Source organism: Macaca thibetana, chromosome 7 (assembly GCF_024542745.1).
Source record: "Macaca thibetana thibetana isolate TM-01 chromosome 7, ASM2454274v1, whole genome shotgun sequence".
In the NCBI taxonomy this organism is placed as follows: Eukaryota; Metazoa; Chordata; class Mammalia; order Primates; family Cercopithecidae; genus Macaca; species Macaca thibetana.
The window spans coordinates 160263866-160290376 of NC_065584.1; the positions used below are offsets into that span (position 1 = coordinate 160263866).

At 42.8% G+C, this 26511-nt stretch overlaps 1 protein-coding gene across 1 annotated transcript in view; it reads right to left on the reverse strand.

Annotated features, from left to right (window-relative positions):
* Positions 1-26511, reverse strand: part of PTPN9 (protein tyrosine phosphatase non-receptor type 9) — a 107113-nt gene that overhangs the window by 14285 nt on the left and 66317 nt on the right. The window contains exons 6-8 of the mRNA XM_050799847.1: positions 22564-22674; positions 19261-19589; positions 5645-5738 (exon numbers count right to left, since the gene is read on the reverse strand). Of these exons, the coding sequence (XP_050655804.1) occupies positions 5645-5738; positions 19261-19589; positions 22564-22674 (534 nt within the window). The remainder of the gene's footprint in view (positions 1-5644; positions 5739-19260; positions 19590-22563; positions 22675-26511) is intronic.

A 26511-nucleotide genomic window follows, 5' to 3' on the forward strand; every position in this document is an offset into this window, starting at 1 on the left:
TGCCTAGCTAATTTTTTGTATTTTTAGTAGAGACGGGGTTTCACCGTGGTCTTGATCTCCTGACCTCGTGATCTGCCTGCCTCGGCCTCCCAAAGTGCTGGGATTACAGGCGTGAGCCACTGCGCCTGGCGACTTACATACTTTAAATAGGTAAATTGTATGGTATGTGAACTGTTGGAGGCCGAAAGAATGAGGGTCATGATCAACTCAGTATACCACTGGAGGCTATATGAGCAAAAAGCAAACTTCTCATGAAAGCAGGATGTTAGCAAACTGACAAACTGCGTCTGCCACCAAGAAGGAATGCCGAGGGCAGTCACGACCAAGGCACAAGTGTTGCTTGTGATTAGGCACATCTGAAGCCTGTCAACAATAATATGAACCTGTGATCAATTAAGCAGCTGACCAATAGTTACCTCCTCCTCCCTGCTCTTGCTACCCAATAAATACAAAGGGCTGTAGAAGCTCAGGGCTGCCTTTGCTCAGTAGAAGTAGGGAGATGTCTTCTTCTTCCCCATGTTACCCTTCCTTTAGAGTAGTTATTTTTGTCTTAAGTTTTCATTTCTATGTTTGTTCCCCTTCATTCAGTCTCCTAATGACAGTCTCAAGTATTAACAGTAGTAACTGCCCCAGTGACATCTCAAGTAGTAACAGTGGCAGTATGCCAGAGTGAACTATAACTCAACAGAAACTGTTATTTACAAGAAAAGGGTCCATCAGGACTTGCAACACTGTAGCACAGGACCAAATGAGCAAGGCAAGCAAGTAGGAATATCTGGTCCGTCCTGCCATACACAAAAAGGCAAAATGTGAATGGAGAAGAAATAAAGCTACACCTCATACTTAGGACCATTAACAGGGCAGGCCATACACCTGAACTCCATTACTACCTGAATTAATGCAAAGCAACTTCCAGTCAAATTCAAAGGCATCTCAATGAATAGCTCCTGACTCCCTCTCTTCCAGGGTATTCTCCCACCTTCTAATGTCCTCAGTCTTAATTACTTCAACATCATTTTTTATTAATACCTACTCAAAAGATCCTTTGATCCAGGCTGATAAAAGAGAAACATGGATCAGCTGCAGTTTCATGTTATAGTATAACTAGTTGAGAGTTGAATGGATGGAGGCAGTAGAATGGATAAGGGAAGGTGTGAAGGGTTACAGAGGACAAAAGAAAAGTTTCAATAGCAAACTAGGGAAAACTCATAACCCACTGCACTACAGAGAGGTCAGACTGACTTTCCTCAACCTATCACTCTTTCTCCTGTGGGTCCTATCACTGGGAGGGCAGTCTGAACTGTCAGTATTCCATAGCTAACCTCGTAAGATATCTCTACCTCATGGTCAAACCCGTGTTATTTGGATTTGTGTTCCTTAGCCAGTCAGTCTACCAGTTTATCACTCTACTACTTATTTAGTCAAGACTTTCCTCCTTAGAAACTATTTCTTTGACTAAATAGTGGAGTGATAAACTCACAGTTTTCCCTCCCATAGCAGCTAGTATTGGCCTCATACGATTACTGTCCTACCCTAACTCAGACAACTTCACTGAGCTAACAGACCACTTGCAGCAGACTCAGCATGCTAAAAGCCTCACTCACTTCCAAACAGGCTTCTCAATCCAGGGTGCAGTTAGCCTAAGCCTATCCTCTACTCAACCTGGCACATACAAATGGTATAACCTCTTGAGGACCAAGGGAGAAGGTATGGAAAAGTACAAAAGATTTACCTGGTATATGCCAGTCAACATTAGTAAGAACATAAGGAGGAACTAACTTCATGCTTCGAAAAGAATTGTCACTTCTTTACATTATTGCTTTATAACTAAGAACTATCAGCTTTAGCATTGGTCTCTGAGACTGCTGATTTTTAATTCCCAGGGAATTAAAATTTTTAATTTCAGCAACTTTGGAAGAATCATTGGATATTAAAGGCTGGGCACAGTGGCTCACCCCTGTAATCCCAACACTTTGGGAGGCCGAGATGGGCGGATCACGAGGTCAGAAGATCGGGACCATACTGGCTAACACAGTGAAACCCCGTCTCTACTAAAAATACAAAACAAAACAAAACAAAAAAATTAGCCGGGCGTGGTGGTGGGCGCCTGTAGTTCCAGCTACTCAGGAGGCTGAGGCAGGAGGATGGTGTGAACCCAGGAGGCGGAGCTTGCAGTGAGCTGAGATCGTGCCACTGCACTCCAGCCAGGGCGACAGAGCGAGACTCCATCTCAAAACTGAAAATGACCCAGAGACAAAGTATATACTTGGGGGCAAATTGAAATAGCAGGAAGAACAAACCCGGCACACTATGTTATGGGCCATTGCTATAGACTGAACATTTGTGTCCCCCATAACTTTAAATGTATACATCCCAACCCCAAACCCTCAATGTAATGGTATTAGGAGATGGGGCCTTGAGACAGGTGATTGAGTGATGAGGACCATGAGGACAGAGCTCTCACAAATGGGATTAGTACCCTTGTAAAACAGAAGAGTTCTGAAGTGCTCCCTCACCCCTTTCCCTTCTGCCATGTGAGGATGCAATGAGTAGACGGTGGTCTATGAACCAAGAAGGGGCCCTCACCAGACCCCAAATCTGCCAGCACATTGATCTAGGACTTCCCAGACTCTACAATAGTGCGAAATAAATTTCTGTTGTTTATAAGCCATCCTGCCTGTGGTATTTTTCTTGCAGCAGCCCAAACAGATTAAGGTAGCCGTGTTCAACAGAAACTGGGACTAACAGCTTTAAAATTCCAGAAGCAAATCAAGTGAACAAGTCACTAAAAAGCCTGAATCCTCCAATTAACAAGGTATTGTATACTTGAAAATTGCGGACAGCAGATTTTAAGTGTTTTCACCACAAAACAAGGTAAATATGTGAAGTAATGCATATGTTAACTAGCTTGACTTAGCCTCTCTGCAATGCACAATATTTTAAAATATTATACTGTATACCATAAATATATAAAATTTTATCAATTAAAATTTAAAAACAACTAAATATCAGGAAACAATGGAAAAATAGCCCCATAGGTGGAAATTTCATGACAGTGTTAAGTCCCCAAAGCTAAGTAAATAATTTTTTTTTTTGCTTTCCTAACCCCCCAAAGTGAATAATGTCAAAAAAAACACTAAAATCAAAATAAAACAAACAAAAGCCTAAATACTCCATTTGCTATAAAAATAAAGCCTCCACTAATGTTTCAGTAAGGAGAGGGACTACAAATCAGACAATGATCTTCATATTAACCACAGGATGACTAGAAGAGTCTCCCGGTACACTAAGATTCACTGATTCACAAATATGTCCTGAGTGTCTAATACGTATCAGGCACTGTTGTAGGTACTGGAGACAGGGAAATCAACAAAATGGATAAATACAGATATCTCTGACTCCAAAGCCCCAACTCAACCGCTGTACTCTACTCCTTCAGGGCATATATGATGATGATCTCAGCAGTACTTATGAATTTACCCTCCAGCCAGCCAGTCTCTTAGCTCAAATGCTCCTGCAGGAAAATCTTCTCCAAGGGTCCTGGATAAGGCTGTGAATTCAGTTTATGTGCTTGAAACAACAGGGACAAGAGAGTTGGAAACCATGATCCTGGGGTCCCAACCCACATATCATATATGCCCAAATACAAGGCAATAATTTTTCCAAAAATTATTCCCCAGAAAGAGAAGGGATATAACAAGTCCTTACAGTGTGTATCATGTTAAAGAGGTACTATTTAAATTACTTTACTTTGCTGGCGCAGTGGCTCATGCCTGTAATCCCAGTACTTTGGGAAGTCAAGGCAGGCAGATCACCTCAGGTCAGGCGTTCGAGACCAAATGATGAAACCCGTATCTACTAAAAATACAAAAATTAGCTGGGTGTGGTGGCATGCACCTGTAATCCCAGCTACTCAGGAGGTTGAGACAGGAGAATCGCTTGAACCCGGGAGGTGGAGGTTGCAGTGAGCTGAGATCACGCCATTGCACTCCAGCCTGGGCAACAAGAGCGAAACTCTATCTCAAAAAAAATAAATAAATAAAAATAAAATAACTTTACTTTGAACAACACCTCAGTCAATGCTGTTTTTTTTTTTTTTATGAGATCACCTAACAAAACTGGTTTTTTTAGAGACATCACCTAATAAAATTGGTATATCAGAAGGGAAAAAAAGGAAGATAATAATTTAGTCATTCATCTCAAAATTCTAAGGTTGGATGTTGCTATAAACAAGTTATATTAAAAAGGAATTTATGGCCAGGCACACTGGCTCATGCCTGTAATCCCAGCACTTTGGGAGGCCAAGGTAAGAGGATTGCTTGAGCCCAGGAGGAACCTGGGCAACAGAGTGAGACCCTAGCTCTACAAAAATTAAAAAAAAAAAATCAGGCATGTGTAATGGCATGTGCCTGTAGTCTCAGCTACTTAGGAGGCAGAGGTGGGAGGATCGCTTGAGCCCGGAAGTTCAAGGGTGCAGTGAGCTATGATCAAGTCACTGCACTCCAGTCTGGGTAACAGAGTAAGACCCTGTCTCTCTATTTTTTTTTTAAGGATTTTACAAAGGAATAAGTGAATGAATCACATTATAGGGGATGCATAAGACGCAGGATGAATTAAAAAACCAACTTGTCCTAATGTTACCCTAACAGATTTTCCTGTTTTAGGATAAAATTTCAGTCACAATGCCACACACTTAAAAATAAATAAAGACACTGTACTCTGGAAAACCTTGTTAGACTGACTCAAAAAGTGGCCTGTAATTCCAGCACTTAGTGAGGCTGACGCAAGAGGATTGTTTGAGCACAAGAGTTCAAGACCAGACTGGGCAACATAGTGAGAACTTGTCTCTACAAAAATATTTTAAAATTAGCCAGGTATGTGGCACATGCCTGTGGTCTCAGCTACTTGGGAGGCTGAGGTACAAGAATCACTTGAGCCCAGGAGGTCAAGGTTGCAGTGAGCTGTGATCACTGTACTCTAGCCTGGGCAATAAAGCAAGACTCTGTCTTGAGGGAGAAAAAAAAGTGGCTCAAATGTGACAAAGACACTAAAGACACCTTTAACTTTAGTTAAAGGTGTATGTAAAGTGTTTGAATAAAATGTTTGTTAAATATCTCGTAATAGATTACATATGAGGTTTTTAACATGTAGATATAATCAAATTAATATATTAAATAAATAGTCATTTGACCATTTCATCTCTATCCCTAGACATTTATGTATACATAAGTTGTCGACAGTTTCCTCAGATACAGATGGAGAAATCAGAGGTCACTTAAAATCAAGGTTGCTTTGTATTGATGCATATATACTCACCAAAGGAATTGGACTATATGACCATGACTTTACAACTAAGGAGTAAAGGATAAATAATTTAACACCTATGAAGCACCTACAATATATCAGACCTTGCACTATCAGCATTCATATAAAGAATTTCATTTAATTTCCACTCAATACTGTGAGATGGGCATTCAAGGACTTGCCTATGGTCACAGACTAGTATGTAGCAAAATATAAACTCAAACCTAATCTCTCTGGCCTCGGAGTCTACTTTTATTCTACTAAAGTATTAGTAAGCTTAACTCTGGAAGAAGCTCAATTTCCCCCAGTGCATGTAAAAAGATTACATTTATCTGTCTACCTGAGTATGGCCACTTCGCTTTGTTAGCTTCACTCTAGTTTGGTCCAGGCAGGGTACATCCCCATAACGGTTTTTCTCTAGGTTTCCCGGAGACCTGAAGGAAATGAAACAAACAAGCAAGAATAAAGAAAAAGTAGGGACAGTATGTATGTACAAAGTCTGACTATGCAAAAGGGGTGTCAATTACTCTTAGGGGTAGAGACATGGAAGCTTTTCAATCTCTAGCCCATACAGTTCCATATCATTTAACATTTTTTGTGGTAAGTACATACTACTACTAAAAGTAAACATATCTCCATTCAAAAGACAGAGGGAAACCAGGCATGGTGGCTCACACCTGTAGTCCCAGCACTTTGGGAGGCAAGAGGATTGCTTGAGACCAGGAGTTTGTGACCCCTCTGGGAAATGTAATGAGAGCTTATCTCTCTCTCTTTTTTTTCTTTTTTTTTTTGAGGCGGAGTCTCGCTCTGTTGCCCAGGCTGGAGTGCAGTGGCGCGATCTTGGCTCACTGCAAGCTCCACCTCCCGGGTTCACACCATTCTCCTGCCTCAGCCTCCGGAGTAGCTGGGACTACAGGCGCCCGCCACCACACCTGGTTAATTTTTTGTATTTTTAGTGGAGACGGGGTTTCACCATGTTAGCCAGGATGGTCTCAATCTCCTTACCTCGTGATCCACCCGTCTCGGCCTCCCAAAGTGTTGGGATTACAGGCATGAGCCACCACACCTGGACTAATGAGAACTTATCTCTAGAGAGAAGTCAAAAAATTAGCCAGGCATCATGGCACACACCTGTACTCTTAGCTATTCAGGAGTCTAAGGTGGAAGGACTGCTTCAGCCCAGGAAGTCAAGGCTGCAGTAAGCTATGACGGTGCCACTGCACACCAACCTGGGTGACGGAGAGACACCTTGACTTAAGAAAAAAAAAAGAGAGAGAAGCTGGGCATGGTGGCTTATGCCTGTAATCCCAGCACTTTGGGACGCCAAGGCGGGTGGATCACCTGAGGTCAGGAGTTCAAGACCAGACTGGCCAAGATGATGAAACCCCGCCTCTACTACAAATACAAAAATTAGCCAAGTGTGATGGCACACACCTGTAATCCCAGCTATTCAGGAGGCTGAGGCAAGAAAATCACTTGAACCTGGGAGGTGGAGGATGCAGTGAGCCAAAATCGCACCACTGCACTCCAGTCTGGGTGACAAAGCAAGGCTCTATCTCAAAAAATAAAAATAAATTAATTAATTAAATTTAAAAAGAGAGAGAAAGAGTGGGGATGGGAGTCCCCACTCTTTCTCTCTTTCTGCCAAACGGCCAAGGCAGAAATTGGTACTAAGAAGTGGGGTGCTGCTGTAACAAATAACTAAAAATGTGGAAGCAGCTTTGGAACTGGTTAATGGACAGAGCTGATAGAATTTGGAAGTACATGCAGAAAAAGCCTATGTTGCCATAAACAGGCATAAAAGTCTATTCTAGTAAGGGATCAGAAAAAGGAGAGCTGTAGAGAAAGCCTCAATCTTCTTAGAGATTACCTAAGTGATACTGATCAGAAAACTGGTAGAAATATGGGTGGCAAAATCCATTTTGATAAGGTCTCAGACAGAGATGAGGAGCACATTAGTAAAAAAGAGAGAGGGAGAGAAGGGGAGAGTAATGGGGCATACCACCAAAAAAACTCTAGCTGCAGATAAAAATTTCTACTACTTATTTGTCAAAAGATTTTCAAACCAAATCTCCTAAATTCCAATTTCATTTTCTTTTTGAGACATCTCAAAGGTTTCCAGGGTCACCCAGGCTGGAGTCCACTGGCACAATCACAGCTCACTGCAGCCTTAATCTCTCTGGGCTCAAGTGATCCTGAGCCCAGGAGTAGCTAGGACTACAGATGAACACCACCACGCCCAGCTAATTTTTAAATTTTTTGTAGAGAAAGGGTTTTGCCACATTGCCCAAGCTGGTCTCACACTCCTGGACTCAAGCAATCCTCCCGCCTCAGCCTCCCAAAGTGCTGGGATTATAGGTGTGAGTCACCAAGCCTGACCTTAAATGCCAGTCTAACACATATTGACTCCACTCCATTCACCCAGTAGCTTCACTAAAATGATGATAAAGGAATATTCACTACAAACCCAAAAAGTGACAGTGGAGACATCAGCACACAAAGAGTGTTCAACCCATTTTGACAGAGAAAAATCAGGAGGATTTTGGCTGACATGGCCAAACATAGAAGCTAGGACCAAGGGAGGTACCTATAGAGAGACAAGATGGCACACCCTCAGAACTCCCTTACCATGGAAAGCAAGGTGAGGAACAGAGCTAAAAATGGGAATAAAATGAAAATCTGAATGTTATACAGTGAAAATCCCTGACCCATTTTCACTGTCCTGTCCTACACTCATATTCAAGCTCAGATCCCATCAGTGGATCCAAAGGATGGGAGAACTCTTCTCTGGATAAAGTAAACAGCATCAGGTTAAAGAATTCTGTCATTTGGAGTATACCCAACAACAAGCTAGTTGTCTGATCATTATAATCTGAAGCTCATCCATGCAAAACGAGCTTCCATGGAGCTTGTTTTTGTTTTTGTTCATCACTATCTGCTTTCGTAACCATGCAGCTTTTAAGGACCATAAATGTGAACTAAAAGCCAAGGATCTCAATGTAATTAAGGAAAGCCCATAACACAAATACTTTAATACACAATTCAAATAACACAATTCAGGCTGGTCATGGCGGCTGATGCCTGTAATCCTAACTCTTTGGGAGGGCCAAGGTGGAGGATCACTTGAGCTCAGGAGTTCAAAGACCAGCCTGGGCAACATAGCAAGACCTTGTCTCTACTGAAAATTTTAAAAATCAGCTGGGCATGGTGGTACATACCCGTAGTCCCTGCTATTTAGGAAGCTGAGGTAGGAGGATCACCTAAGCTTGGGGGACAGAAGCTGTAGTGAGCTATGATTGCATCACTGCACTCCAACCTGGGTGACAAAGTGAGACCCTGTCTCAAAATCAAACAAAAAACAAACAAATGGAAAAACTCATAATTCAAACACATGGGGGCTACAGAAGTTTTAAAAAAGAGTCAGTAAGAGAAAACCTCTAAAAGGCTATCATTAATATCCTCAAAGAGAAAAGAGATGATACAATTATACATAAAATAAGAAGAGTACAATGAAAAAGGAACAGAGAAGAAAAGCTCTTGGAAATTAAAAATAATATCAAAAATAAGAATTTTAATAGATGAGATAAAAGAGAAAGTTGAGGAAATTTCCAGAATACAAAACAAAATGAAAAAAGTGATGAAAATATGAGAAAAACTGGCCAGGCACAGTGGCTCATGCCTGTTATCCCAGCACTTTGGGAGGATGGGGCGGGCGGATTACTTGAGGTCAGGAGTTCAAGACCAGCCTGGCCAACATGTTGAAACTTGTCTCTACTAAAAATATAAAAATTAGCAAGGCGTGGTGGTGTGCGCTTTGTAGTCCCAGCTACTCAGGAGGCTGAGGCATGAGAATCGCTTTAACGCGGGAAGTGGAGGTTGCAGTGAGCTGAAATTGCACCACTGTACTCCAGCCTAGGCGTCAGAGCGAGACTGTCTCATTTAATTAAAAAAAAAAAAAGAAAAAAATGAAGAAAGTTAAGAGAATCATTCTGAGACACAAGTCAGTAAACTATGCCCTGGCCACTTGATTTTGTAAATGAAGTTTTACTGAAACATAGTCAAGCCCATTTATTTCTGTACTCACTAAGTATATATTGACAGTGTTGAGTCAGTAAACTATGCCCTGGTTACTTGTTTTTGTAAATAAAGTTTTATTGGAACACAGTCAAGCTCATTTATTTCTGTACTCACTAAGTATATTTTGGCAGGGTTGAGTACTTGTAACAAAGACTGTAAGCCCCACAATACTGAAATATTTACTATCTTGTCTTTTAAGGAAAAGTTTGTCAATTCTTACTCTAGAAGATCCAACCAGACTGATAGGAATATATATATATTTACATATATATATAGAGAGAACTAACATAATGCAAGGAAAGAAATCATTTAAAAAACAATGTAACAAGAAAAACCCTGTAACTAAATAACAAGCCTTCAGATTAAAAGAATCTATCAAGTAACCATTGTAATAAATTTTAAAAGAGGACCTACACTAAGGCACATCATTGTTAATTTTTTGGGGGGCGTGGCGGGGTCAGAGTCTCGCTCTGTCCCCCAGGCTGGAGTGCAGTGGCGCAATCTCAGCTCATGGCAACCTCCGCCTCCCAGGTTCAAGGGATTCTGCCTTAGCCTCCGGAGTAGCTGGGATTACAGGAGCCTCCCCACACCTGGCTGATTTTTATATTTTTAGTAGAGACAGGGTTTCGCCATGTTGGCCAGGCTGGTCTTGAACTCCTGACCTCGGGTGATCTGCCCTCCTCGGCCTCCCAAAGTGCTGGGGTTACAGGCGTGAGCCACCATGCCCAGCCTCTCTCAATCCTTTTAAATGATCTATTGTTTTTCTTTTTTCTTCCCTGAGCATTTTAAAGATAATTTCTTTTTCTGTTTAAGAAATTTAGACTGGGTGAAGTGGCTCACTCCTGCAATCCGAGCACTTTGAGAGGCCAAGAAGGGCAGATCTCCTGAAGTCAGGAGTTTGAGACCAGCCTGGCCAACATGGTGAAACTCCATTTCTACCAAAAATACAAAAATTAGGTGGGCATGATGGCACACGCCTGTAGTCCCAGCAACTCAGGAGGCTGAGGTAGGAGAATCACTTGAACCCAGAAGGTGGAGGTTGCAGTGAGCCGAGATTGTGCCACTGCACCCCAGCCTGGGCGACAGAGTGAGACTCCATCACAAACAAACAAACAAATAAATAGATTGAGAAAGAATAAGATCAGACAATTCACAGACAGCATAACTAGTAATTGGAAAGGCATTGCCTTAAAAATTCTGAGATAAAGTTATTTCCAACCTAGAGTTTTATACTCTAGCAAAACAGAATAAAAGTAAAGAAAGAAGATGGTCTACAATTAGGAAACAAGATCCAACAAAGGAAAGAGGGAAAATTACAAGATAAAAAGTGAGGAACAAGCCTACAGAATAACCAACCACAGTTTAGACTAGAACGAAAGAAAAAGTTCTGAAAGTGAGGTCTCAGGAAAAAAAAAATTCACCATTGACTATCTGATACATTCAATCACTTGGAAACTAATGATGACACTGTAAAATAATTCTGGGCCGGGCGCGGTGGCTCAAGCCTGTAATCCCAGCACTTTGGGAGGCCGAGACGGGCGGATCACGAGGTCAGGAGATCAAGACCATCCTGGCTAACACAGTGAAACCCCATCTCTACTAAAAAATACAAAAAACTAGCCGGGCGAGGTGGCGGGCGCCTGTAGTCCCAGATACTCGGGAGGCTGAGGCAGGAGAATGGCGTAAACCCGGGAGGCGGAGCTTGCAGTGAGCTGAGATCCGGCCACTGCACTCCAGCCTGGGCCACAGAGCGAGACTCCGTCTCAAAAAAAAAAAAAAAAAAAAAATTCTGATTGTGCATATAGAAAAATAATGAAGGGCCAAGCACAGTGGCTCACACCTATAATCCCATCTCTTTGGGAGGCCAAGGTGGGCAGATCGCTTGAGGTCAGGAGTTCAAAACCAGCCTGGCCAAAATGGTGAAACCATGTCTCTAATAAAAATACCAAAAAACATTAGCTGGGCGAGGTGGCAGGTGCCTATAATCCCAGCTACTCAGGAGGCTGAGATACAAGAATCGCTTGAACCCAGGGTGTGGAGGTTGCGGTGAGTCGAGATCGCGCCACTGCACTCCAGCGTGGGTAACATCAAAAAACCAAAAAACAAAAAGAAAAAAAGAGAAAGAATGAGGAACGTACACAGAAAACTACAGGAAATGAAAAAATTTGGTAATTAACTCTAGAAGAAACAAAAAATTGAATTCATAAGATTATTAGGCCAGGTGTAGTGGCTCATTCCTGTAATCCCAGTACTTTGGGAGGCTGAAGCAGGTGGATGGCCTGAGCTCAGGAGTTTGGGACCAGCCTGGGCAACATGGCCAAACCCCATCTCTACCAGAAATGCAAAAAATTAGCCAGACGTGGTGAAGCATGCCTGTGGTCCCAGCTACTCTGGAGGCTGAGGCGAGAGAATTGCTTGAGTCTGGGAAGCGGAGGTTGCAGTGAGTCGAGATAGAGCACTCCAACCTGGGTGACAGAGTGAGAGCCTGTCTAAAAAAAAAAAAAAAAACAAAAAAGGCTGGACACAGTAGTTCACACCTGTAATCCCAGCACTTTGGGAGGCCGAGGCAGGTGAATCACTTGAGGCCAGGAGTTTGAGACCAGCCTGGCCAACATGGTGAAATCCCACCTCTACTAAAAAAAAAAAAAAAAAAAAAAAAAAAAAAATTGTTAATATATTTGATCATTTCATAGTAGCCCATGTAGCTCTCCAGTAAAAATAATTTATATAGTCACAATAATGTACAATGATGATTTAATTTAAGAATGTTACATGTAATTATTATATATCGGAAGAGTAGTCAAAAGTAAAGTGGAGACATAGTATAAGAGCTAAATGAGCACCTACAATAAAAGTCACTAAAAGTACTATTAAGTTTTTTTTTGTTTTTTTGAGACAGAGTCTTGCTCTGTATTCCAAGCTGGAGTCCAGTGGCACAATTTTGGCTCACTGCAGCCTCAACGTCCCAGGCTCAAGTGAGCTTCCCACCTCAGCCTCCCAAGTACCTGGGATTACAAACACACGCCACCACACCCAGCTTATTTTTGTAATTTTTGTAGAGACAGGGTTTCACCATGTTGCTCAGGCTGGTCTTGAAATCCTGAGCTCAAATGATCTACCCACTTCAGCCTCCCAAATTGCTGGGATTACAGGCATGAGCCACTGTGCCTGGCATATTATAAGCATTTTAATTTAGAATTAGGGATGAAATACCAGGGGCAACAGCTACAAGAGTTGAATACATGATTATAGGTAATGGAACTGAGGGTAAAATGAGAGTTTGCTATTTATTTTGTCATTGCTTGTCTTCTCTTTTTTTTTTTGATATGGAGTTTTACTCTGTCGCCCAGGCTGCAGTGCAGTGGCATGATCTCAGCTCACTGCAAGCTCCACCTCCCGGGTTCACGCCATTCTCCTGCCTTAGCCTCCGGAGTAGCTGGGACTACAGGTGCCCGCCACCAGGCCGACTACATTTTTTTTTTGTATTTTTAGTAGAGATGGGGTTTCACCATGTTAGCCAGGATGGTCTCGAACTCCTGACCTCATGATCTGCCTGCCTCGGCCTCCCAAAGTGCTGGGATTACAGGTGTGAGCCACCGCGCCCGGCCATTGCTTGTCTTCTTTAGAACTTTTGGTTTTGAAAAAAAATTATTTGCACATATTAACTGAAAGCAAAGAAATTACAAAGGTCACACATATAAAATAATACTCTATATTGTTCATAACTGCTTATGTATATATAACAGTATAAACAAAATAAACTATGAAGAAACACCATATTCATACTAGTAGCTGCTTATGATGACTGGGGAGAACTAAGAATGAGGATTAGAAGGAATTTCAACTTTATAATAAATTCTTTCTTTTATATAATAACAAAAAAGATAGCTGGGCACAGTGGCTCATGCCTAAAATCCTAGTGCTTTGGGAGGCTGAGGTTGGAGAATCACTTGAGCCCAGGAGTTTGAGACCAGCCTAGGCCAACAGAGCAAGACTCCATCTCTACAAAAACTTCAAAAAAATTAGCAAGATGTGGTACCCCACACCTCTAGTTCCAGCTACTAGGAAGGCTAAGGCAAGAAAATCACTTGAGCCCAGGAGGATGAGGCTGCCGTAAGCTATGACAGTGCCACCGCACCTGCACTCCAACCCCCAGAGCAAGAACACATGTCTCTCTTAAAAAAAAAGGGGGGGGGGCGGCTGGGCACGGTGGCTCAAGCCTGTAATCCCAGCACTTTGGTAGGCCAAGGCAGGTGGATCATGAGGTCAGGAGATTGAGACCATCCTAGTTAACATGGTGAAACCCCGTCTCTACTAAAAAAAAAAAAAAAATTAGCCAGGCGTGGTGGCAGGCACCTGTAGTCCCAGCTACTCGGGAGGCTGAGGCAGGAGGATGGCATGAACCCAGGAGGTGGAGCTTGCAGTGAGCTGAGATCATGCCACTGCACTCCAGCCTGAGCGACAGAGTGAGACTCCGCCTCGAAAAAAAAAAAAGGCCGGCCAAAGCGGGTGGATCACCTGAGGTGAGGAGCTCAAGACCACCCTGACCAACATGGCAAAACCCCGTCTCTATGAAAAATACAAAAAATTAGCTGGGCTTGGTAGTGGGCACCTGTAATCCCAACTACTTGGGAGGCTAAGGCAGAAGAATCGCTTGAACCCAGGAGGCAGAGGTTGCAGTGAGCTGAGGTCACGCCATCGCACTCCAGCCTGGGCAACAAGAGCAAAACTCTGTCTCAAAAAAAAAAAAAAAAAGAGATGAAGTAAATATAACAAAATATTAACAAGAGTCAGTATTGATTCTGTAGTAGGAACATAGTTGTCTATAGTGTCATACTGTGTACTTTTCTGTATCTTAAAAAATTTCAGCCCGGCGCAGTGGCTCATGCCTGTAATCCCAGCACTTTGGGAGGCCGAGGCTGGCAGATCACCTGCAGTCAGGAGTTGGAGACCAGCCTAGTCAGTATGGTGAAACCCCATCTTTACTAAAAATACAAAAAAAATTAGCTGGGCATGGTAGCGGGCACCTGTAATCTCGGCTACTTGGGAGACTGAGGCGGGAGAATCACTTGAACCCATGAGGCAGAGGTTGCAGTGAGCTGAGATCGTGCCACTGAACTCCAGCCTGGGTGACAGAGTGAGACCACATCTCAAAGAAAAAAAATATATATTTCCCCCTTCCCATACAAATATGCCTAATGAATAAAACCAATCCTAAAAGATTACATACAGTATGTATCTAATTTTTTTACATTTTATATAATGTTATTTGATATAACAACAATTTGGAAAGGACAAAATTATAGAAATGGAGAATAGATTAGTGGTTGCAGGGGTTAGGAATGGGGAGGTGGTGGGAAGGAGGTATATGTTTATTAAAGGGCAACGAGGCTGGGTGCAGTGGCTCACGCCTGTGATCCCAGCACTTTGGGAGGCTGAGGTGGGTGAATCAGCTGAGGTCAGGAGTTTGGGACAAGCCTGGCCAACATAGTGAAACCCCAACTGTACTAAAAATACAAAAGTTCGCCAAGCATGGTGGTGCATGCCTGTAATCCCAACTACTCAGGAGGCTGAGGCAGGATAATCACTTCAACCTGGGAAGCAGAGGTTGCAGGGAGCCAAGATTGTGCCACAGCACTCCAGCTTGGGTGACAGAGCAAGACTCCATCTTAAAAAAGTAAATAAAGATAAAAATATTGAAGGGCAACGAGGGGAGGCTTGTGGTGATAGAACTCTTTGTATATTGACTATGGTGACAGATACACAAACCTACATGTGTGACAAAACTGCATAGAACTAAACACACACAAACAAAGTAAAACTGGGGAAGTCTAAATGAGATTGGTGGATTGTATCAATATTAACATTCTGGCTGTGATATTACACTATAGTTCTGGAAGATGTTATCATGGGATAACTGCAGAAAGGGTACATGTGATATGTCTCTATTATTTCTTACAACTGCAGGTGAATCTACAATTATAAGAAAAAGTAAAAAGAGAAAAGGGAAAGAAAGTCTCTTGGTCCAGGGGAATCCTGGGCAAGAGTGAATATACACTGATAGCCACTTCATAATCCAGAATTCCAAGGGAAACAGTTTGTTCTGTGTAAGTAGCTCTACTGGGAATTGGTGTCAGAGGCCTGGAGCTGATGAGGATTCTAGGTTCTAAATTATCAAGTGGGGAATCAATCATTCAATAGGCAAGACTAGTAAGTCCTCTCATTGGATGAGGGATCTGTTCTCTGATTGTCAAATGGTAGCTGGTTTGGATGATGCCAACAAGACGATCTAAACCCACTTTTTTTTTTTTTTTTTTTTTTGAGACAGTCTTGCTCTGTCGCCCAGGCTGGAGTGCAGTGGCATGATCTCAGCTCACAGCAACCTCCATCTTCTGGGCTCAAGCAATTCTCCTGCCTCAGCCTCCCGAGTAGCTGGGGCTACAGGTGCATGCCACCATGCCAAGCTAATTTTTGTATTTTTAGTAGAGATGGGATTTCACCATGTTGGCCAGGATGGTCTCAATCTCTTGACCTTGTGACCCACAGCCTTGGCCTCCCAAAGTGCTGGGATTACAGGCGTAAGCCACCACGCCCAGCCAAACTCACTTTTTTAATGGAGGAGGGGAGAATCCATAGTAGAAGTGACATCTCAAGGGCCTCACAGCAGTTGGTAGCTGCAGAAGCACCAAGAGCAAGGTGAAGAATCCCCAGGAAAAGTGTGCATACTCTTAGATCAGCCTAGCATTCCTCCCTGCTCCAACGTACTTCCTTGATTTAAGACTGCAAGGGAGGTTGGGCACGGTGGCTTATGCCTGTAATCCCAGCATTTGCGGGGCCGAAGTGGGCAGATCACTTGTCAGGAGTTGGAGATCAGCCTGGCCAACGTGGCAAAACCCCATCTCTACTAAAAATACACAAATTAGGCCAGGCACGGTGGCTCACGCCTGTAATCCCAACACTTTGGGAAGCCAAGGAGGGTGAATCACCCGACGTCAGGAGTTTGAGACCTGCCTGGCCAACATGGTGAAACCCCATCTCTACTAAAAATACAAAATTAGCTGGGCGTGGTGTCACATGCCTGTAATCCCAGATACTCAGGAGGCTGAGGCAGGAGAATTGCTTGAGTATGGGAGATGGAGGTTGCAGTGGGCCGATATCGTGCCACTGCACTCTAGCCTGGCCAACAGAGTGAGACTCTGTCTCTAAATAAGTAAATTAATTAATTAATAAACACACACACACACATATATATACACACACACACACAAATTAGCTGGGTGTGGTGGCACACACCTGTAATTCCATCTACTTGGGAGACTAAGGCACAGAATGGCTTGAACCCACGAGGCGGAGGTTGCAGTGAGTTGAGATCACACCATTGCACTCCAGCCTGGGCGATGGAGTGAGACTCTGTCTCAACAACAAAAAAGGCTTTAACGGAATAACGGTTCTGTTTGCAAAAGAGATTGGATGTAAACAGGGAGTCTGGTAGCTGGGCATAGGTAGCACCTATAATTCCAGCACTTTGGAAGGCTGAGGCAGGAGGATCACTTGAGTCCAGGGGTTCAAGACCAGCCTGGGTAAGATAGGGAGACTCTACAAACAATTTTAAAAAATTAGCCAGGCATGGTGGTGCATGTCTGTGGTCTCAGCTACTCAAGAGGCTGAGGCAGGAGAATCAACTGAGCATCAAGTGATGGAGGCTGCAGTGAGCCATGATCATGCCACTATGCTCCAGCCTAAGGGACAGAACAAGACTCTGTCTCTAAAAATAATAATAATAAAATAATAAATACAATAAATAAAATGAAATAAAAATTAAATAAAAATAGGGGTCTGGAGCTGGTAGGGAAGAAACAGAGCTGTATGGGAGAAAAGAATACTTTCCCTTGTTGATATGGGATCTGTGTCCCCTATGTCTCCTCTTATTTTCTTTTGCATTCTTGCTCTGATTGACTTCCTTCCCAAGTGCCTCTTCTCTCTGACTTTCCCTGTCTCATTATTTTCCCTCTTTGCTTTGCTAAAAGACTCTGTCCCTGCATCTTATTCAGAGCACACTGACTACACTGGGCAGGAGTTACAAGAGAGAAGAGGTACTCACAGAATCCTAGATTTCTAAAACATTTAAGCTACAAAGGTAGGTGAATATCAGAGTCCAGCAGTCACATATTACACAGAGGAAAACCGAAGTGCTGAGAAGGGAAATAACTTGTGTCGCTCACAGAGGGAATTTTTGGTTAAGTTGGAATATGAGGCTGGGACCCACTAGGACAGCTTCCCTAATTTTCTTTCCTTTTTTTTTTTCTTTTTATTTTTTTTCCTTAGACAAAGTCTTACTCTGTCACTCAGGCTGGAGTTCAGTAGCGTGATCATAACTCACTGCGGTCTTGACCTCCCCGGCTCAAGTCATCCTCCAGCGCAGCTGGGACAACAGGAGTGTGCCACCATGCCTGGCTAATTTTTTTGTTTTTTATTTTTGTAGAGGTGGTGTCTTGCTATGCTGCTCAGGTTGGTCTCAAACTCCTGGGCACAAATGATCCTCCTATTCCTTTACTCCCAAAGTGCTGGGTATAGGCCTGAGACACTGCACCCAGCCCTAGTTTCTGCAGTTTTCAAAAGACACAGCTCACTAGTTGGAGAGAAAGAGATTTCTGGGGCAGCCAATTAAAACATGGTAAGAGAAATGACAGTAATATGGTAGATAAATAATCTGACTGGGTGCACTGGCTCACGCCTGTAATCCCAACCCTTTGGGAGGTTGAGGCAGGAGGATCACTTGAGCCTCGGAGTTTAGGACCAGCCTGGGCAACATGCTGAAATCCCATCTCTTCAAAAAATAAAAAAGTAGCTGGACATAGTGGCACATACCTATAGTCCCAGCTACTCAGGAGGCTGAGGTAGGAGGATCACTTGAACCTAGGAATTTGAGGAAAATAAAATAGAAGAAAAGGAGAAGAGAAGAGAAAAAAGAAAAAAAGGCCGGGTGTGGTAGCTCATGCCTCTAATCCCAGCACTTTGGGAGGCCGTGGCGGGCAGATCACCTGAGGTCAGGAGTTCGAGACCAACCTGGCCAACACCGTGAAACCCTATCTCTGCTAAAAATACAAAAATTAACCAGGCGTTGTGGTGCGTGCCTATAATCCCAGCTACTTGGGAGGGTGAGGCAGGGAGAATTGCTTGAACCTGGGAAGTGGAGGTTGCAGTGAGCCGAGATCATGCCATTGCACTCCAGCCTAGGTGACAGAATGAGACTCCATCTCAAAAAGAAAAAAAAAAGGAAAGAGGGAGGGAGGAAGGAAGGGAGGATCTATGTTCTATGGCCAACAGTACTTATCAAGTAGTTATGAGCCAGAGTTATAAACTAGCTAGATGGTTTTGTGGTAAGATTTGAGTAGAATGAAAATCTCAAGGGGTTAAAGTCCTATGAGGCAACTGTACTCTCTTACTAACTGTGGATTATTTTAAGTGTACTACACCCCTCCTCAAGATGTAATGTTATACCATAAATGTTATGGGGAGAAACTGCCTAAATGAACAAACCAGCGCTCACACTGAGAACTGGAATAGAGAGTAGCCTATTTTGAACCTACTTTAAAAAAAACACTTGCATTTCAGAAAAATATCCAAAAATATGTCCAACAGGTTTATCCTGTTGGTACCAAAGACCTTCAGAAATTTCAGAGCATAGGATGTTGGCAAGAGCACCAAAGCAGAAAGCACCTCCTTCTGCATGCGAGAAACCATCATTTATGTGAGAGTGATGTTGGCTAACACAAGGAAGGGTCTCTGTTAAGCAAGTGAAGGGTGGAAGGAGCTGTTGCCAGAGCCTGCCAGAAGCATCCTGGTAACCAGCTGCTGGCCCACACCTTTCCTACTTACATGGAACAGTGGAAAGTGCCAACAGGGTTCTCACGACGAATGTCTTCATATTCCTCATAGATTCCTTGCTTTTGCCTGGCGTTAACATAGTCCACCAACTCTTGGATGGTCATAGCATGGGGACCTGGAACATGTACTGAGTCCCAGTCTAAGGCAGGAGGGAGGGAGAACAGGATGATCTCATCGAAGGGATCTGGATGGCCGTTCACCTGTGGTAGGAACTGGAAATTCCAAGTGGCGAGATCAATTTTGACGTACCCACCCAGGTTTTCTGGAAGACACTCCCTGGGCAGATGCTGCGTGACCTCAGATGTCTTTAGTATCTGAATCTAGAAAGTTAGAAAGAACCATGTGAGTATGTGGGGAGAGGGAAAGGCATATAGAGAGTGATAAAGAATAAATGTGTTTATATCAGGTTTGGGGGATGGGATGAGATTTTCTTGAAATACAAGGTATACTATAAAAGTAGTAGACTACATTTCATCTGCCTGAGATTTAAGTCCTATGAATTTGCCAGATAAAAGTGTGAACTCCCAGAATGTATATAAAATTCACTCCTGGAATTAGGGACACTGTTATACATCTTCTGAAAGGATGATATAGTGAACGAAAGCTTTATATTATTAACAAGGCTTCCCAGCATCGCTGCATGCTGGTGACTCTTTTTTTGGCCACTAAGAATGCATAGGTAGTAGTTATTTTTGTCAACCCCATACTCAGACAACCAATTCTAAGACCTGTTAGCTTGTGTTTTACTCAGCTTGGTATAACTGTTCACAAAGATAGGATTCTATGAAAGCAACACACCTAGAGGCAGGGTAGCCCAGGAATAATGTTAGATAACACTTTTGTTTTGAGACAGGGTCTCACTTTTTCACCTAGCCTGGAGTATAGTGGCGCGATCAAGGCTCACTGCAGCCTCAACCTCCTGGGCTCAAGTGATCCTCCCACCTCAGCCCCTCAAGTAACTGGGACTGCAGATGCACACCACCACGCCCAGACAATTTTTTTGTAGTAATCATAAGACTTAATGCTGCTCTTTGCTTGGACATAGCCATGCTGGAGCAAATTAGCTTAACTGGTTCTCCTTAGGATCTCTGTGGAATGGGGATGCTCTTCCTCCTAAAAGCTCATCTCTTTTGCTGTTGCCTCTTTTTGGAATGCCTTCTTTTCCTCCTCTGCCTCTTCATGGACCAGCACAGCTCACCTCTTCTGTGAAGTCTTTCCTGACTGCTTGAGGCAATATGCCCCTCTGCATTCCTGCAGAGCCAAAGTTCTCATACGTGTATCTCTGTGTTCCCTATCAAGACCATAAGCTCCTTGAGGGTGGACTATCTCACTTAATTTTTAATTATCAGGAACCAGTGCTTCATCTACAAAAAGTACTTAATATATTTTGAGTTTATACATGTATGCATAATTCCTATCATTCAAGTGCAAGAACTTGCCTATGGAATCCTCTCAAAGAGTTATCTTAGAAAAGATCTCTCCAGCTGGCATGGTGGCTCACACCTGTAATCCCAGCACTTTGGGAGGCTGAGGCAGGTGGATCACCTGAGGTCAGGAGTTCGAGACCAGCCTGTCCAACATGGTGAAACACCATCTCTACTAAAAAAAAATACAAGAATTATCTGGACGTGGTGGTGGGAGCCTATAATCCCAGCAACTTGGGAGGCTGAGGCAGGAGAATCACTTGAACCTGGGGGTTGGAGGTTGCAGTGAGCCAAGATCATGCCATTGCACTCTAGCTTGAGCGACAAGAGCAAACCTCCATCTCAAAAAAGAAAGAAAAGATCTCTCATGGCCGGGCATGGTGCTCACGCCTATAATCCCAGCACTTTGGGAGGCCGAGGCGGGTGGATCACAAAGTCAGGAGATCAAGACTCTATCTTGGCTAACACAGTGAAACCCCATCTCTACTAAAAACACAAAAAATTAGCTGGGCATGACAGCATGCGCCTGTAGTCCCAGCTACTAGAGAGGCTGAGGCAGGAGAATCGCTTGAACCTGGGAGGCAGAGCTTGCAGTGAGCTGAGATTGCACCACTGTGCTCCAGCCTGGGAGACAGAGCAAGACTCCATCTCAAAACAAACAAACAAACAAAACAACAACAACAAAAAAAAACCACGGTGGCTCACACCTGTAATCCCAGCATTTTGGGAGGCCAAGGCGGGCGGATCATGAGGTCAGGAGTTCGAGACCAGCCTGGCCAATATGGTGAAACCCCATCTCTACTAAAAATACAAAAATTGGCTGGGCGTGGTGGTGTGTGCCTGTACTCTCAGCTACTCGGGAGGCTGAGGCAGAAGAATCGCTTGAACTCAAGAGGCGGGGCTGCAGTGAGCCGAGATCATGCCACTGCACTCCAGCCTGGGCGACAGAGTGAGACTCCGTCTCAAAAAAAAAAAAAAAAAAAAGAAAGAAAGAAAAAAAAGAAAAGATCTCTCCTACTTTGTGTCATTAGGTGTTTAAGTAGCTAACACAGAAACAAATGTCTTCATTTTCATATGTCCTATCTTTTAATGGCTGCAATCAGTAACTGAGACCATAAAACTTTTAATCATGGGACACTCAGGAGATTATAACAGAATTAAAGTTTTTGGTTTTATTGTGGTGACAGGGTCTCACTATACTGCCCAGGCTGGTCTTGAACTCCTGGCCTCAAGCGATCTTCCCGCCTTGGCCTCAGACTCCCAAAGTGTTAGGATTATAGGCATGAGCCACTACACTCGGCCCAGAATTAAGGTAATTTTGAACGCTTTTGAAATTGGGAAGCAACAAGATGTTCTGAGAAAACAAATGCCAGGAATAAATGTAGAAAGAGACATAATGAAAAACTTTCCTCCACAACCCTGGTGGTCAAAGGGATTGAATGATGTTTCCAGTTGAACAAATTCAAATGCCAGTTCAACGAATACAATTATATTACAAGCTGTTAAATATTAAAGGCCTATGCAGCTCTAGGATAAATTTTGGAAGTAGCAGCTATCTCTAAGTTACCTCCAGGACACAATCCTTCAGTACTATCTTATGCAAGGTGCTATAGGAAGTGAGAACCAGATAAACTGTGTCTAGTTTCAAACTTCAAGAAGCTTGTAGTACAGTAAGAGAGGCAGTCTGTATTGAACTGACTAATGAATCAGGTAGAGAATATGAGTGAATGCACTAACAGAAGCAGAACAGGCTCTAGGAGACACGCCAAGAGGATTTTTTGAAGGTAGAAAATTAGTTGGCAGGAATTCAGTGGTAGAGATGAGAATGTATCTATTCTCCTCCAAATAAAAAAGGGCGAGCTTGCCTTACCCTCTCCCGGACTTTGTCCTTCAGGAGGAGGCTGATGATGGAATAGGGCACTCGGAACCATATGGGTGCCCCCACAATCAGTACTTTCTTCAAACGAGCTGGAAATGCTCCCTGTGGAGAAAACACGTAAGTGTAATGGAACCTGTGACTCTTCAAGCCCAAGTTTAGGTTTTCTGCTCTTCTCCCCATTCTTACCCAGCAGGGGGAGTCTATAGCCTAATTCAGGTTTGACCTCAGCAGCTACAGGAAAAGTGGTTAAACAAACTAAAGAAATTAGAAGCTGATTTACCTTTAAAAATAACAATGTTAAGTTCTTGTCTACCATAAGCTTTATGAATCAGAAACTATTCTGACTTCTCAACAGATATCCTACACATACCACACATCAATATACATATATGCCTCCTAAAAAAGTTCTGTTACTAAAATGAAGGAAAAATGATATTATGAATAAACTGAACATTAAACATTTCTCGACCAGGTGCGGTGGCTCATGCCTATAATCCCAACACTATGGGAGGCTGAGGTGAGTGGATCACTGGAGGTCAGGAGTTCAAGACCAGCCTCGCCAACATGACCTGTCAGTACTAAAAATACAAAACTAGCCAGGTGTGGTGGCAGACACCTATAATCCCAACTACTCAGAAGGCCGAGGCAGGAGAATCACTTGAACCCAGGAAGCAGAGGCTGCAGTGAGTTGAGATCACGCCATTGCACTTTACCCTGGGCAACAAGAGCAAAACTCTGTCGCAAAAAAAACAATATGGCTGGGCGTGGTGGCTCACGCCTGTAATCCCAGCACTTCTGGAAGCCGAGGCGGGCAGATCACTTGAAGTCAGGAGTTTGAAACCAGCCCGGCCAACATGGTGCAACCCCATCTCTACTAAAAATACAAAGATTAGCCAGGCATGGTGGCATGCGCCTGTAATCCCTGCTACTTGGGAGGCTGAGGCAGGAGATTCGCTTGAACCTAGAGGTGGAGGTTGCAGTAAGCCAAGATCGCGCCACTGCACTCCAGCCTGGGCAACAAGAGCAAAACTCCATCTCAAAATAATAATAATAATAATAATAAATAAAAATTTAAAAATTTAAAAAATTTCTCTTTCGTAACTTTTCATTCAGTCTGATGTATGCATAATCATTTTTTAATCTATTCGTTCATCTATGTATTTACCAATCAATAAATATAATCTAATGTGCACTATGGCAAACGAGATCTAAAAAAAGGAGATACCCTCATCCACACATGATATGAAGATGAAAAAATCATTCATTCCTACTCCACAGTGCTTAGTTTTTTTGTTTGGTTGGTTGTCTGGTTTTTGTTTTGTTTTGTTTTTGACACAGGGTCTTGCTCTGTTGCCTAGGCTGGAGTGCAGTGGTACAATCACTGCTCACTGAGTCCTGTACTTCCCAGGCTCAAATGATCCTCCCACCTCAGGCTCCCAAGTAACTGGGACTGAGCCACTACACTTGGCTAATTTTTGTATTTTTAGTAGAGACAGAATTTCACCATGTTGGCTGGCTGGTTTTGAACTCCTGACCTCAAGTGATCTGCCTATCTTGGCCTTGGCCTCCCAGAGTTCTGGGATTATAGGCATCGATCCACTGCTCCTGGCGTGAAGTTCTTAATTTTTTTTTTTTTTTTTTTTTGAGATGAAGTCTCGCTCTGTCACCCAGGCTAGAGTGCAGTGGCCAGATCTCAGCTCACTGCAAGCTCTGCCTCCCGGGTTTACGCCATTCTCCTGCCTCAGCCTCCCGAGTAGCTGGGACTATAGGCGCCCGCCACCTTGCCAGGCTAGTTTTTTGTATTTTTTAGTAGAGACAAGGTTTCACCATGTTAGCCAGGATGGTCTCGATCTCCTGACCTTGTGATCCGCCCGACTCGGCCTCCCAAAGTGCTGGGATTACAGGCTTGAGCCACCGTGCCTGGCCAAGTTCTTAATTTTAATATGGTTAAATGTTTTCTTTTCTGGTTAGTGTATTTTGTGTCTTAAATCCTTTTCTATTTTAATGTCAGAAAAAGTACTATTTTTTTTTTTTTTACTGGTCTACCACTGATTCCACCATGTGTATTAATTTTTCTAAGTTGGTTTTTTATTGTAAAATATACACAACAAAATTGACCTTTTAAAACATATTAAGTGTACAATTATTGGCATTAAGTATGTTCACAATGCAGCCATCACCACTATTCATTTTCAGAACTATTTCATCATCACAAACAAAAACCCTGTACCCATTAAACAACATATCCCTATTCCCTTCTCCCCCTAATCCCTAGTAACCTTGGTTCTACTTTCTGTCTCTATGAATTTGCATATTTTTGGTCCTCATATTATTGGAATCGTACTATAGTTGTCCTTTTTTGTCCTGTTTATCCTACTTAGCATAATGTTTTCAAGGTTAATCCATATTGTAGCATGTCTCAGAATTACATTGCTTTCTAAGGCTGAATAATATTTCCTCATAAATATACCAATTTTTCTTATCTATTAATCCGTTGATGGACATTTGAGTTGTTTCCACTTGTGCACATTGGTTGTTTCCACTTGTCCATTTGAGGAGCTATTTTCTTTTAAAAATTTAAACTTTTGTTTTTGTCCTTTTGTTTTTTTTGAGATAAGGTCTCACTCTGTTGCCCAGGCTGGAGTACGGTGGCACCATCATGGCTCACCATAGCCTTGACCTCCCAGGTTCAAAGTGATCCTCCTACCTCAGCCTCACAAGTAGAATGTGCCACCATGCCTAATTTTTGTATTTTTGTAGAATAAAAATACAAGTGGTTTCATCGTGTTGCCCAGGCTGGCTTCAAACTACTGGGCTCAAGCAATCTGCCTGCCTTGGCCTCCCAGTGTTGGGATTCCAGGTGTGAGGCTCCACACCTGGCCTGTTTTTGCTATTTAAGACTTTAATCTATCTGAAGTTGATTTTTGAACATAGTATGAGATGTAGGAATCTGACATTTTTTTCTATATGGGTAGCTGTTTTGTTTTCCACCTTTACATATTAAAAAGTCCCTCCTTTCCCCAACTTAGACTTTCTATTTGTCAGTTTTAACAAAGTCACAATATCCGGGGGAATAAATATGACACAGGTAATTTAATTAACCATGTAACCATCATTCTGATTATTCAGTTTGTTTTCAGGCCTAAATAATCCTGATATGCTCATTTTATCTTTTCCTTTTCATTCTTTTTTGAAACTCATTTTTTTTTTTTTTTTTTTTTTTTTTTAGTCTCACATGGTCACCCAAGCTGGAGTGCAGTGGCACGATATCTGCTCAAGGTTCAACCAATTCTCCTGCCTCAGCTTCCCGAGTAGCTGGGATTACAGGCGTGCACCATCACGCCTGGCTAACTTTTTTGTATTTTTAGCAGAGATGATCTTTGACCATGTTGGCCAGGCTGGTCTTGAACTCCTGGCCTCAAGTGATCCGCCCATCTCGGCCTTTCAAAGTGCTAGGATTACAGGCATAAGTCACTGTACCCAGCCTCCTTTTAAATTATTTTAAGAAGCTGTTTCTAAGACTGGGATTATTTGGCTAAAGATTATGAATATTCTTTTTTTTTTTTTTCTTTTTTTTAAAGACAGGGTGTTATCAACTGGGCTGGAATGCAATCATATGATCATAGCTCACTGAAGCCTCATATCCTGGGCTCAAGTGATCCTCCTGCCTCAGCCTCCTGGGTAGCTGGGACAATAAGCACATACCACCACATGCAGCTAAATTTTGTAGAGTCAGGGTCTTGCTCTGTGGCCTAGACTGGTCCTGAACCCCTTGCCTTAGGCAATTCTCCCACCTCAAACTCCCAAAGGGCTGAGATTATAGATTTAAGTCACTGGAGTCAGCTTAAGGTATTATTTTTAATTATCTAAAATAAATATGCAGTAAATACTCTTTTTATAAATCTTTGTTTTCCTGATTGTTTCCTTAGCATATAATCT